Here is a 15,262-nt window from a genome sequence, read left to right as displayed (position 1 = left end):
ACTGTCAAGAATGATGTAACAAATGTGTGTGAACGTACGTATATGCACAGTTTAAATAAGTTATAATCCTGCCCTAGCTCATTGTTGCCCCCACAGGTCAGCATGCGTTACTGCACCAGTGTCCCTCCATTTGTTATTTCATCTTTCGACAAACTGAGATCAAAGTGCGGCGCTGTGCTGACATTCAGCTTCTTTCATGGAAGGAAAATCTCTGCAGTCCATTATTTCCCAGACAACATTTAACTCACAAAACATTCTCTCTGACACACACACACGCGGGCACACGGTTACTCGTTCATACTTTCGATAAATAAAATAAAAGTGCAAATAAATATTTAATTTTTCATGTTTTGCTGATGGCATCAGATATTTCATTAAAGGCCAATGCACAGACTGTCATTGCTTCATACAGGATCTATAGATTTAACCTCAAACATTTCAAGACAACATCACTAAAGTTTTGAACCCAACCAAGTTTTGAACCCATGAGATACTCAGATCACATGTCAGATGTTCTTTGACTGTTGAGTTTTAAATCATTGATATTATCAATTATATTATTTGTCTTTTTTCTTCTCCATACAAAGCTTCAGTAATGTTGTCAGAAGTTTTTTTTTTTCATTCTGATTGCTGATGTTTCGTGTGTTAAAGCTCGCATACTAAATGAGCGACACTGAGGTAGATGTTACCACAACAACAGATCAAACAGACTTACAGCATTATGATCAAACATCAAACAGCAAAGCGACCAAACGTCTGTGAAAGCATTTTCACTTTTCACAACATTCAACATTTTCATCAAAGCTCCCAGCTGGAGATTTGATTCTCAATAAAGGCAAAGTAAATAATAATGATAATAATAATGATAATAATGATAATAATGATAATAATAATAATAAATACATAAGTAAAAATGTTTGAAATAATAATAATAGATTGACCAATTACTCCCCTTTAAAAAACTATAAATCTACCAGAACATATTATTATTATTATTATTATTATTATCGTCGTTCTTGTTGTTGTTGTTGTAGTACAGGTGATATTTTTGAGCTCTTCTCTTGTTCCCATAGTTCAGGTTGAGCTTACACTAAACATGCTCTTCTTCTGAGGCATGTGTTGGTTTGAACATGATGCCTGGTTCCAAACAGGACAAACACCTTCTCACACGTCTGGTTTCTCCACAGTAAAGAAGGTTTGATCTCCCAGAATACATGGAAACATGAATACACAGAGCCAGCAGATACACATTAAATACAGGTGTTATTCAAGTAATGTTTGTCGTACCTCAGTGTGAATGGCAGCTCTGATGGGGAAGTCCTCCTCTCCTATGAATGTCCATGTTTATATCCACTTTTTGTTTCATCTCATCCCTTCATCACAGAAAGGAGGAAGAGGAGGAGGAGGAGGAGGAGTCATGGTAGTAGCTGTCGTAGTACTCGTAGTCGTAGTAACAAGGATGTTGTTGCCAATAGAAACGGTTCTGAGGAGTTGTTGGGTCCATGGCGACAAATCATCATCCAACACCTTAAAGTCAAACACAAAGTCCCATTGAGGACATCATGAGGGACATAAAGTCACTGCGTCTGGGATAACAGCAGACAAATCATGACATCATCATGACAAATGAATTACATTCACTTTTAAAACATTTCCTGCAAAACATATTCTGACTTTTCGTGGCCACAGAAACCTTGTGTAGTGAAATACTTGATTTCAAAGAAGAAAAAGTTGTAACACTAAAACTGCTGTGTGATGAGAAGAGGCTGAAGTCAACAACACTGTAGGACTAAACACAGACACACAGACACACAGACACACACATGGAAGAGGGGCAGAAGGTCCCGTGGCAGTCATTCATCAAGTGTGAGTGACATCACGGCTGGATAAGTGTCTTTAAATAACACTGACCTTCGATCTGAGCAAATGTGTGACATGTAAACGAGCTCATCAATGCTGCTTCTCAATGGCTTTCACCACTAAATATCTTGTATTATATGAGATGCTGACTGCCAGAATGAGCTCAGTAGAACACGAAATACATAGCCGGTATAAATGTTGTATTTTTCCTTTAAGTGGTTTGGAGAAATTTAAAGGTAAAATTGGCTCTGGTGGGTTGTGACTTCCAGTTGTGTCTAATGGCTAATCTGCTCAAACAGCAGCAGATGCTGCCCCCTGCAGGCTGAAGGCAGCACTGATGTTGACCCTCCACAGAGCAGACCATTCTAATGAGCCAATCACGTGACAACCTGCAGACACATGCTAGACAAGACTTCAGACGTGAACATCCTGACATGGCGACGTCTGTTTTTGTATTTTCAGACTAAAGTGGTAAACTTAAGTTTGCTGTGAGGTCGCTCACCTCAGTGTCAGCTCGCCCTCGGTGTGATTAGCCTCCACTATCAGGAATCCAGGGGTCAAAGGGTCGTCCCCCCCATCCATATATCCATCTGTCTGTAAGTCCATTCTTCTCCTGGCTCATATAATCCAAACAGCCCCCCCTCACAGTGAAAATGTCTACGGAGATCAAAATTATCCACTGCTCCTTGACTTCCTGTTTGTTGTTTTGTCCATGTGAGCCACTCGCTCGCTCACTCACTCACTCGCTCGCTCACTCGCTGTTGGTTCATGGTTCAGGCTGAAGATTTAATCCATGACGAAGCTCATTTCCTGCTGCACTTTAGTCGATATCTTTATCGCTGTAAGTCAAATCCCTTTGGGCGTTTGTGGCTCTCATAATCGATCAATAATGAAATAACTGATAAACACCTCTGTTTTCTTCCTTTCCCCCCTTTGGGTCATGGTAGGCTGAACATCTTTGGGCTAGATATAGACATATGGGGCTTAAATCTGCACATTTCCAGACATGACCTTCAGCTTTGTGACCTTGTGATGACCATTGATCATGATTTAGACTAATTCATCAATTCATCAATTCAAATAAGTGATGATTAAATTGTTTTCTTGCTTTGCCCTGTTTTGAACCACAAGCATTTCAAGACATCACTTGTGTTCGGCATCTTGAGATTTGAGCATTTTATGGGCCATACAATTGGAAATAGATATAAAAAAATATGACACATATTTCCTTTGTGGTTTCTGGACTATTTCAGGGCAACAACAACAATTAACCTATTAATCAATAAAATAACCAAAAGGATTAATCTAATAACTTAATCTGAGCCATTTATGAGTCAGATTCTCTATGTTTGCTCTGCTAACAGGTCATGTACAGTATAATGTATATATAATGAGAGTAATATATGTAGTACACTGTATTTATAGTGACGTATTCTTTTGGTGGAACCAAACAACATGGATGCTTCACAATGTGGAGGCTTCTCTCTCTCTCTCCCTCTCTCTCTCTACAGTTTAGTCGTGCGTCCTCTTGCTCCTTGTGGCACAGACAATACCGAACAGTCGGGAATGTTGCTATAGAAACTGCATCCACTGAGCGCCTGCAGTGCCCTCCGTGTCCACACAGTGGCGCTGTTGCTTTTGAAATGCTTCAACATGTTTGCACAATGCTGTGGAATTTACAAAGAAGCTCAGAGGCTGAACCTGCACGTGCCAAGGGCAAAAAGAGTTCCCTGGGTTTTGTCTTGTAGGCTTTCGTCAACACAAATCTGTTATAGAGTGTGTTTGATTATTCAAACGTGTTGAGTTTACAGCCTCTGCAGTCTGAGCGAAACACTGACCCCGAAACAAACATGAATAACAGGTGTGTGAGGCTCATTGCCTCCACGTGCATCAGTCTGTCCACTCAGATTAAATTGGTCCTGTAATACGTCTCTGCACAGACAGACAAAGCAAATGTAAACTTTGGAACCTTCAATCTCCGATCAGTGTGACAACATAAATGAGGCGTTTACTAAGATCTTAATGTTAAATATAAAGTGCTACAATAGGATACAGGCTGATGATTTCTAAGCTTTGCTCGTTTTCTTCTCGTGACTTCCTAATAACCAACCAGACACGTGCGTAATGGAAGACAGTTTGAAGAGGGCGTGGGTTTGTCCACTGTTGATGGCAGAAAAAAAGGATCTTGCCAGTCTAAGCTGAAGCTGGAGCGCAGGATGTATGATGTGTCCTGGCACACATGTGTCATGTGTCGGTCCCTCAGCAAAGCAGCTGAGGCGTGACCCGATTCAGACTCAGACGTCGGTGAGCTTGCCGCTGTAGGCTTTGTGCGGGCTGCAGTTGGTGTATTTGATGGAGTCTGCGTCGTCACTGTCCATGAAGTCGGATTTGCACAACGACGGTTTGCTGTCGCTCTTCTTGAACTCCCCGAATGCAGGCTGCTGCTGCCCGCAGGTCACATGCGTGTACTGCAGCTGCTCCTCGTGCTCCGTCTCCCGGTGGTAGAAGTAGTTGAAGTTGGACACGATCACAGGAACCGGTAGCGCGATGGTCAGCACGCCGGCGATGGCGCACAGAGAGCCCACGATCTTCCCCCCGATGGTGACCGGACACATGTCGCCGTACCCTACTGTAGTCATAGACACCACCGCCCACCAGAACGCGTCTGGGATGCTGCTGAAGCCGGAATGGGGGTCGTCCGTCTCTGCAAAGTACACAGCGCTCGAAAACAAGATGACTCCGATGAAGAGGAAGAAAATGAGCAGTCCCAGCTCCCTCATGCTGGCCTGGAGAGTTTTCCCAAGGATCTGGAGCCCCTTGGAGTGTCTGGAAAGCTTGAAGATCCTGAAGACTCGGACCAGGCGGATGACCCTCAAGATGGCCAGAGACATGGCCTGCTGTCCGTTCCCCTGGTGCTCAGCAAGCTCCAGACCCAGCGTGATGAAGTACGGCATGATGGCCACAATGTCTATGGTGTTCATGATGTTCTTGAAGAAAGCAGGTTTGCTCGGGCAGGCGAGGAACCTGACCAGCAGCTCAAAGGAGAACCAGATGATGCAGAGCGTCTCCACGATGAAAAACGGGTCAGTGAAGGGGTTGGGCCTCTTGGGTGGCTGTGTGGTGCCGTTCACAGGCACCAGGTACTCCTCATGCGTTCTGCTGTCCTCTCTGAACTCAGGTAAAGTCTCCAAACAGAAAATCACAATCGAAATCAGGATCACCAACACAGAAACGATGGCGATCCCCCTGGCAGGTCCCGAACTCTCCGGGTACTCGAACAGGAGCCAAACCTGCCGCTGGAACTCGTTCTCAGGCAGCGGTCGCTCTTCCTCCTTTATAAATCCCTCATCCTCCTTAAAGTTCTCGATCACCTCCTCTCCCAGTTCATAAAATTTAATCTCCTCCATGAAAATGTCCACAGGGACATTAACGGGTCTCCTGAGCCTGCCACCCGACTGGTAGTAGTAGAGGATGGCGTCGAAGCTGGGTCGGTTCCTGTCAAAGAAGTACTCGTTCCTCAGGGGGTCAAAGAAGCGCATTCTCTTCCGCGGGTCACCCAGCAGGGTGGTGGGGAACTGGGCCAGGGTCTTCAGCTGTGTCTCAAAGCGCAGGCCGGAGATGTTGATGACCACGCGCTCACAGCACTCCTGGTTCTCGGCTCTCTCCGGGTCGTACACATCCTGACAGGACAGAGCGGCCAGTGCCACGGTCTCATCCAGGTTCTCTCCAGGCACCACTGTCATCTTTCTCCCTAAGACCCGGGAAGAAAACTCAACCATGAGTTTTCAAAATCACTTCACAATTTCAAAAACTCAATTTTCAGGTTAAAATAGCAATTTTTCTAACCCTCACTCAGCTGCTACATAACTCTGCAGGTGTGTGTTTAGTGCTGTTCCTCTGAATTCATTCAGCTCCTGAGGTGTGTGAGGCACCTTGTGTTTAATCTGCTCCAGGGGAAGAAGCAGCTCGGTCTGAGGAACCTCCATTCATCCCCACAAACAAACAGTGTGGGGATGAATGGAGGGCAGAGAAGAATCGCCCCTGAGCTCTACATTTGCACATTGCCCCTCAAAGCTCAAACAGGCGGCACGAAGGCTTCATTGTAGTAAATATGAACTCAATGGAGGAATGATGATGAATGATGATCAACCAGCAGCTGGTGTTGACTTGTGCTCCAGAGGACACGATGATCTTGTATAACCTGGAGATGAACTGGTTTCATGGAAGCTCAGGTGGGTGAAGCTTTGTTCCTCTGACATGTGATGTGAGAACAAAGGTCCGGTTGGTGTCTGACCTCTTGGTTCTGTTTGGATCACAAAGTCTGCGCTACTGTGTGTGTGTGTGTGTGTGTGTGTGTGTGTGTGTGTGTGTGTGTGTGTGTGTGTGTGTGTGTGTGTGTGTGTGTGTGTGTATCATCTCCTACCCTGATCCCAAAGCTTCCCGGTTCTGTTTCCCCCCAGAACAGGGCGACGGTTCCCGCTCCCGCTCCACTGGCCTCTCTGCTCTCCAAGCGCCGCGCGTAGTTTGGACACGCTCGGATGTCAACGGCTCCGAATGTGTCCAACGTGTCCAACGTGTCCAGCAAAACGTCCTTCAGCTCCGCGTCACGTCTGCAGGTCTGTGTCTGGCATTCTTCCTCCTCTCCGCGCTCCTTCCTCCTCCTCACTCCGACGCTTCTGTCTGGACTCTCGGCTGTCACATTCGCTGCATTTTAAGCAGGCAGAGCCCTCCCCGAGCTGACGTGTGTGGACGCTCACACACACACACCAGCCAAACACACACACACACACACACAGATGCATGCATACACACGGAGGACTCGCGTGTCGCAGACGCTCGCCACATTTCGGGCACTTAAGCAGCGCGTAACCGACCTGTTGTCCTCAGCGAGCCGCAGCTTGGAGCTCAGTGTGCGGCTGTGACCATAGGGACACACACGGACTGGGATGCGACACTCGGGGCTCGGTGGAGGCTGAACACGGACAAACATAACCAGGCTACTTTCTTTTTTTTACTCAAGTAGTCAACTCTAGTCAACTCCTAAATTGCAAAACCAATCAGCGGCACTGACACTCAGGCGGCCAAACATTACACTGTCATCATGCAAATAGTCCAAGTTAAGTCGTGCAGACTTGTGTAAACATCAGCATGTCCCCGCTGTGTCCTGCTGCAGGTGGTCACTTCCTCTTCCTGTGACACTGGTGTGTCGGTGTGTGTGTGTGTGTGGGTGTGGAGCTTCAGGTGTGTTAGATGTCACGTGTGCCCTTAAGATCCTGCTTCTTGTTCACGGAACCTCAAAAAAGTGCAAACCTGAAAGTAGAATCCATACTGTGGAATAAGAATATTTGTAATGGTGAAAAAAATAGCAGTATACTTTTGACAACTCTAGACGGAATACAATGTTGAATGTATGTGGTCGACATGCAGTTAAAATGAGGTTTCAACGTTTTGTTTTGGTACGAAATAGAGACTGAAAACAATATTCAATAATTTATTCAGCCATCTATCTGCTCAAAGACACACAGGCAGAGAGAGGCACGAGACAGAGAGAAAGAGAGAGAGAGAAAGAGAGTCAGAGAGAGACAGAGAAAAAGAGAGAGAGAGCCATACAGAGAGAGAGAGAGCAAGAGAGAGAGAGCACGTCACACTGCAGACGCTGAAAGATGGAAGCCGTCTGACGTCCTCATGCTTGTCTGATCGGCATGCAGCATCAAAACCGTGAAGAAGAAACATCAGCTGTTTACGTCTTTGTTTCCTTTGTTCTTCCTGCGTGGAAACACGAGCAGCAGCAGAGGGTGAAGATGAGTGTGGATCTGTGGAGTGGATGAAGGTAAACACACTCCTGTGCTGAGCAACAAGTACACCGTGTGTGTGTGTGTGTGTGTGTGTGTGTGTGTGTGTGTACGTTGGGGGTGGGGGGTAGTGATGGAAATAAGGGAGAGTTTCTGGGCTCGAGCACCAGTGACGTCTATTCCTAAAATAACTGGATTTCTCTCAGGGCCACAGGAAAAGTTTCTTTTCCCATGGAGAAGCCTGAGGGAGAGAGGAAGAGGGAGAGAGAGAGGGAGAGAGATTGAGAGAGGGGGGGGAGAAACACAGAGAGAGAGGGAGAGAGAGACAGACAGGCAGACAGATGGAGAGAAAGAGAGAGAGAAAGAGAGAGAGGGAGAGACAGAGACAGAGAGCGGGAGGGAGAAGGAGAGAGAGAGTTTCATCATTGTTGAGAGGAAACTCTTAATGTGCTTCATTTGGACAAACTATTTGACTGGTTTATATTCCATGTATTTCCTGCTGCTCTGCTCAGATGAGGTGGACCCTGTGTGGACGGGGTGCAGGTTCTTTCTCTAACTGTGTCTCCATCTCGGTGAAAGCCGTTCCTGAATCTCCCTCATTGTGGCTCTCACCAGTCATGACCTCATTTTCTGTCTCCCGTGAGCTCATTGGCCACAAAGATACCCTGCATGGTGACAGATTGTTTATTTTCTACAATCCCGATCCGCGATTTTCGTCATTTAGTTTAATACGTGAAAGCTGAATTCTGCTGGATGACGACGCTTGTTTGAGAGAGTCTAGACTACACTGCAGGCTGAAGCTTGAGTTTTCCATCCCGTCACACGTTGCTGTCGTCATAGTAACACTGACCTCTAGTGGCTCCACCGAGACTAACACCAAAAAACAAGGAAAACTCGAGAAAAAGACGGCCGAAGCTCGCGTTTTCTGTTTCAGCTTCAGCGACATGTAAACAGGCTCTGGCAGACAGCTGACCTGGGTATGCAGAGTTAAACAAACCAGTAGCTAATTAACCAAATAAGTCATCAATCATCCCCTTTAAATAAACCGTATTCTGTCTGAAATATATGTTTGATCCCTTTCCCACACTCTGTTTGAAAATCATTTGTCTTGCCCTTATTTATGTTATGGGCCACTTACACCAGTCTGACATGAGAACTGTCTGTGTTCCTGGAGGACGGCTGGCCTCTCTGACCGCCTGCACGGCTGCAGGAACACACCGCCCGCTTGCATGCTTTGAAAAGGCCCTGCAGCATGTTGACTCTGACGTAATCTGGTTTTCTTGGAGCCAGCTTCTCCATCTACGACCTGATGCTTCTGCAGGCTGCTAGAACCATGAGATGTCTTGTTTTTCATAGCAGCACTGGTTTATATTTGTCTGACACATTTTTACAGGCTCAACACAGGTGAGCCACGTGAAATACGATCTTATTTGTACTCTGGAGCTGCTGATGTTTGCTTCTCACTGCTCTTTCAAATTCAAAGCCTCCAGCAGTTCAAGGGGCGGAGCACTTGCAGGAACCAATCAATCTTTGCCAAAACGCATTTAGGTAGACGAACGCAATTTGCCAGTAGATGCTGGTGGCAAACAAATGTGTGAAATGAATCGTGTTCCTGTGAGACCTGACAGCGGCAACATGTGGTTCTATTTCAGGTTTTGCTTGAATGTATTTTGCTTGATTGACTGGTGCCGTGTTCGTCGCTTCTTCTTCTGTATTAAATCCTCCAGCGGCCATAATTGAATTCAGATTGGGGTTTGTGGCGATAATGAGCTGTGATCAGCGTCTCCGCCTCTGCTCGTCCTTTTGGCTCATTAGAGGAAATGAAGGCGCTGACATGATGGCTGACAGGCTGGAAGTGGTCATGCAGCGGTGAGCAGGCCTGTTGTTATTCATATCCACTGTCAGCCAATCAGCAAGGTTCAGTCTGGACTAATACACGTGTAGCGATGCCCTCAGAGAGACGCACGGCTGCAGGTGTCACTGTGCCCCTGATGCATGGTGAAGCTCTGCGCTCGTCTTCCTCGCACAGACAGAAACTGGGTTAATATTTGAGGGATCAGCAAGGGAGCTCTGGGAGTTTGAATCATGTGGGAATCAACAGGAAGTCCTCTTGAATTTGAGCTTCAAGCGGAATCGCCCTGAGAGAGACGCAGAGAGAGAGAGATCAGAGCTTCCAGGCGCGTTCCACCTGTAGTAACCACCTACACAAGGATACAGAATGTAGATCTGCACCTCGCCGTGTTTTCCTTCCCGCTCGGTCAAGGTGACAGCTTAGGTGATGGCAGTGATTTGTCCTTGTGCTGGCCGTGTCATTAGCTTGTGCGGGGCCTTGCCGCTCTCCTGAGGATCCATTAGCAGATTGCATGGTTCACTACACTGCCTCTGTGTGTGAAGAGATGAATTCATTTCACGCCGGGCAAACTCGAGCCGTTTCTCCCAACACGCTTCATGCAACCTCAAACGTCAGCTGTTAGCGATCAGGCAGCCGAGCAAGGCATGGAGAGTTTACATGCAAGCGGTGCCCCCAGTGTGGCGTCTGGTGTTATGCAGCTTCCTGTTCTTCACGCTGAGTCAGCACCCAGTAGGATTCAGCCCAGAGGTGCTTCATCCGCCAAGGACATCCTGGAAAAGTCACAGAATTTGAAAGGGTGTTTTCCAGGAATGGAAATGTTTCGGAAAACTCATGGAAATGTGTAACAATGATGTCATCTTGACGAGAGAATTTGAGGCAAAATAGGACTTTTATTCCCCACACACAGAGCTTCACTACCAATAATATGGAAACGACACAAATGACGGAGAATAAACGTTAGTGAGACGTGAAGGAGCTGAAAATCATCACACTGAGCTGAAACGTTTACAGATTCCGTCTGTGTGTTTGTCTGTGTGTGTGAACCTGAATGTAACCTTCCCAACTTCATCTCACACACACACACACACACACTTCCTCAGCATGATGGAACAAGCTAAAAGTAGCTTTATTGTAGCTGTAAATCAGTTGGGTGACGGAGTGATACTGCACGCTGATGTACGCAAGTACGCGGTAAAAAGCAACCGTTACTGCATCCTGCTACACAGAACACACAGCTAATCTGTCAGTGAGGAGGACAGGAGTGTGTGTGTGTGGGGGGGGGTGTGTGTGCGTGTGAGGCAACATGGACGGGCAGAATAAGAGCGACGACAGTAAATCACATTAAGTGGAAATGATCTAATGGATTCTGCTCTGTAATTATGCTCCTCTTCTCCATCAGCGTGTCTGTGCTCCGGGTGTATTTCTGTCAGGCTAGAAGGGGGCGATGTTATTCAGAGCTCTGTGTGTGTGTGTGTGTGTGTGTGTGTGTGTGTGTGTGTGTGTGTGTGTGTGTGTGTGTGTGTGTGTGTGTCGTCTGGCAGTTTGATCAGCCTGCTAATAGAGTCTGCACAGAGGTCACGGCCGAACAGAGTAGAAAAAATAATAAATAAATACAATTAAAACTGCAGTCGGGCGAGTTTCACCCTAAAAAAAGAAATCAGAATAAAACAAAATGAGGATTTATATATTTTACAGAATAGAGTACAATTTGCAAATAAAATCCAAATCAGTACTAACACCAACACAGTGTACAATGCTGTATGTAGTTTGTGTACTGGTCTGGGTGGGTCTGGTTCCAGCACGGCTCACTGGGCTCACTGGGAGTCTGGGACTGGGAACTACTGCCAACTCTGGACCATGTGGAGCAGCGTCTGGCTCTGAGGAAGAGAAAAACAAAAACCACCTAGCCTGAGGAAGGAGGAGGAGGAGGGAGAAGAAGAAGAGGAGGAGTGGGGGGGAGGGGTGGTGTAAAACTCCTCCAACAGGCAGGGAGGGGCTTTCTCTGGGTATGGACAGTAGCCACCCCCTTCATATCCCTTCATTTATTCCCCAGTGCTGTAGCGCCACTCATTGTTCAGCCCTGGTTAAGGTCTTTGTTTCAGGGACCCTCGACGTCCTCTTCATCACTGTGATGGTTTAGTCAGTCAGTGTTCAAGCTTTAATGCCCTGTGAGGCAGCAGCTTAGTTTCACTTATTTGGTTTAAATGTGTGTGTGTGTGTGTGTGTGTGTGTGTGTGTGTGTGTGTGTGTGTGTGTGTGTGTGTGTGTGTGTGTGTGTGTGTGTATGTGTTTGTGTGTGTGTGTATGCATGTATGTTTGTGTGTGTTGATTTCATCTGGGCGACGTTGCATTCTGCTGTCATCTTCATCATGATGACAAACTGCAGCGGCTTCTTATCACTCCCATCTGCAGCCGCTGCCGAGGAGGAAGCAGAAACCGCATCTGACGCCAGATTAATTCAGCCGTTACCCCTTCGGGGCCCGGGGGGGGGGGTGCTTACCTGCCATGCCAAGCTGTCGGTAACCTTGGTAACCGGGGGGCTGTCCTCTATTCCTCAAAGGAGATGCAGAGCAGCAGAGGTCGACCTGTCGCATCCCATCGGACGCACCATGCAGCACGATGTCCTCGCTCCATCATAGCCAGGGAGGAGGCTCCACACACACACACACACATTTCAGCCCCTTCAGTGGGAACGTGTTTCTGATGTACCAATCTGTTAAACCTATTCACTTGATGAATCTTTGTCCTGCGTCGGCACCAATGGTTTGAGCGTTTTAATGATCCCCTCATTAATTAAGACAAAGCTTCAGACGTTCAGCACATTGCAGAACCACACAGTCAGAATGTGGAAACGTCCCTCAGCCTCCGTTGTCACACTGCGGCCAGTGGCACCAGGAGCATCTGACCGGGTTGTTAGCGTGTCGTAGGTAATGCAGCGAGCGAGAAAGATGGAGCCTCAGCAGAAGAACCACAGGGCCCTCCATTCTGAGACACGTTTAAGTCACAGGCTTCATGTCTAATCATGTGCAAATCTGTGATACGTTTGTTTTGCAAAGGGTACGATAACGATGAACCCTGCCTGACACCAGACTATGCCCTGGTCCTCCTGAGGGTGGCACTAAAGGAGAGCTGCTGCTGCTCACCAGGATTTAGGGCTAAATAGATGTAGAAATTGTGTGAGGGGCTTCCTGAGAGATGACTGTCAGCTCGCCCTCTCTCTCGTGCATGCGCTCTGTCAGCCCATGTGTGTGTGTGTGTGTGTGTGTGTGTGTGTGTGTGTGTGTGTGTGTGTGTGTTTGTGTGTGTGTGTGTGTCAGTGCAGTGTCAGGTGTCAGGGTGTCTCACGTTGATGAAGTGGTAACTTTCTCTTGACCTCGTTAAAGGCTGTCTGAGGCGGCCCGGGAGGTCAGAGGTCAGGTTTCCCCTCAGCAGCTGTGAACAAACAAAGAAGCACAGACGCGTTCGTATTCTAACGTCCACCTGTCAGACTCAGAGCATGAGTGACCCAGCGTGGAGCGCAGCTGAGTCCTCTGCCTCCACCAGGGGTGCTATGGGGAGGGACTTCCTCTAGGTAGGGAAAGTAACTATACCCTTCCTTATTCATTCCGTTTTCCTGGGTGTGTTTTTAGTGCTGTGATGCAGTGCTCACCCTGCTGATGCACCATTGACCTCTGGTCTGAGTTCTTGATGCTCATGCTGGCGCCTGAGCACATAACGGCGGCAATAGAGCGACATCCATCACAGCTGCTCTGCCCATCACCCATATTACCCATTACACACTGGGAGAGTCGTAGAATCACATCATCTCTTTCTGTCCCTGGCCACCTCATCAGGTGTGACCTCCAGCCTCCCCTGCCCTGGGTCACACATGGAGTTCATACGGCCCCTTGTTCAGGTCCTGGACCGTCTGATCAGAGCTCAGAGCCACAGCAACTTATTCACTTAAACATTTTACAAAATGTTTCAATAAAAACAAATACTAAACAAAAAAACAAAGAAAAGTTGTGATTGTTCAGTCTGGAGATGTTTAGCTAACAAAGTCTGTGAGGGGTTGGTCTGGACCGACATGTGGGTCTGCTGATCAAAACCTGTATTATATGTGACGCTGACTGCCAGAATGAGAATGATGGAACCTGTCTCACCTCTTTGATCTGATGGAACCTGTCTCACCTCAATGCTGTCTCCTTTACCTCCTCTCCCTCTTCAGGCTGCTGTCCTCTCCATTGGTTTTGTTTTTGAGCTTCTTCTTGGCGTCCCTGACATGAAACATGAGCGCTCTGTCCTTTTCACAAGGGAGGTCAAGATCAGTCTTGACTTGGACTCGTGCTGAATGACTTCAGTTGGACTTGAGAGTGGTGAGTTTGGAATTCACCTAGATTTGTGTTAACAGGGAGGAAACTTGATCTCATGGCTGAACTTGGATCTTTGTTAAATGTCTTGAAACGTTAGAGTCAGAGTGCATGAGACATGACTCTGACTTGTACGTGTCAGATTGCCTCACACCTAAACTTGAACTTGACTTGGGCCTAGATTATGTCAAGTGACTTAAATCTTGACCTGAGACTCCAGTTAGACTTGTGACAGGTGACCTTCCACCTCACCTGGAGTCCTTACTGAAGACTACAGAGACTTGACTTGAGACTTGTGTCCGTCCTCTGACTCGTCGTCCTTCCTTCAGGTTTGGGTTTCCCTGCTCTGAATTTAGCTCACACAGATATCTGCTGAGTCGTGTTACACCACAAATACTCTCAGTGGTCTTCGTCAGACTCCACGTTCATCCTTCAGCAGCTGCAGCAGGAGCTGAGTTAGTGTTGTTCATCAGCTCACCTCCTGCATTCATTCAGTCCAGCCTGTAAGGACCTCAGGTCAGGAGTTAACATGCTCCTGCAGCTTTCAGGAATATTCTGTCTGATGACGTGGTTCTCATTGATGGTTGGATTTTAATGCAGGCCTCATTGTTTAACATTGAAATGATGAATCAGTCAATCAGACCATGAATCATGGATGTGTGTGTGGACGCACACGTATGTTTCCATGTTCCATCTACTGTTAATGATAGAACGTGTCAGCAGAGCCCTCAGCTGAGCTTCAGTAGGACATTTCCGAGGTCCTCCTCAGTGACACAGATCTGGCCCGTCATGGCTTCACGCTTCATGTTTCAGTGAGAGTGAAACGTCCTCCAGGACTTTATGGCCCAGTAGTCACATGAAGCCGGTGAGCAGGAAATGGAGGAGTAGAGGCTGCAGTTATTCTCCTGCCTCCGATCCATCCCTGCTGCAGGTCATTAGGTGCTTGACAATGACACAAAGCTCAACTGGATGCCCCCCCTCCCCCCCTCCCCCCATGTCTGGCTGCTCCCCTGTTTTAGACCAGGATGAAGTTTTTATGTTTTAACTTTCTGGTGTTCAAAGTTCATGTTAGTCTTTGTGTCATCTGCATGGAAAAAAGCTGAACAGGAAAACTAAATTCAGGTTGTCAAAGAAGTTCACCAGTGTGTGTGTGTGTGTGTGTGTGTGTGTGTGTGTGTGTGTGTGTGTGTGTGTGTGTGTGTGTGTGTGTGTGTGTGTGTGTGTGCGCGTGTGTCTGTGAGCATTGTGTGTGTGTGTGTGTGGTGGGGGGGTGGCCCGGGTTGTTGACGAGCAGGTGACAGGTGCAGCATGCGGTCAGTCCTCTAAGTTTAGACTGAGCATGTGCAGCGTTCCTGCCGTGCTTCACGCCGCAGGACAAACAATACACACTCAGATCATCCAGGCCGGAG

At 47.3% G+C, this 15,262-nt stretch overlaps 1 protein-coding gene across 1 annotated transcript; it reads right to left on the bottom strand.

The window, feature by feature from the left end:
- Positions 1–3,220: 3,220 nt before the first annotated feature.
- Positions 3,221–6,509, bottom strand: LOC143008094 (shaker-related potassium channel tsha2). Its single transcript, XM_076159693.1, has 2 exons — positions 6,284–6,509; positions 3,221–5,611 (listed from the first exon to the last, which is right to left on the bottom strand). Exon 2 carries the CDS (start codon positions 5,601–5,603, stop codon positions 4,155–4,157), a length of 1,449 nt encoding a protein of 482 aa, XP_076015808.1. The 5' UTR covers positions 5,604–5,611; positions 6,284–6,509; the 3' UTR covers positions 3,221–4,154.
- Positions 6,510–15,262: the final 8,753 nt, after the last annotated feature.

This window comes from Genypterus blacodes, unplaced genomic scaffold (genome assembly GCF_046128005.1).
Source record: "Genypterus blacodes isolate CSIRO-AG114 ecotype Tasmania unplaced genomic scaffold, CSIRO-AGI_Gbla_v1 ptg000099l_1, whole genome shotgun sequence".
NCBI lineage: Eukaryota > Metazoa > Chordata > Actinopteri > Ophidiiformes > Ophidiidae > Genypterus > Genypterus blacodes.
This window is presented reverse-complemented; position numbering and strand designations above follow the sequence as displayed.

Excerpts from the sequence above, each read along its gene's own strand:
- LOC143008094 (XM_076159693.1), bottom strand. The coding sequence starts at position 5,603 with ATGACAGTGGTGCCTGGAGAGAACCTGGATGAGACCGTGGCACTGGCC.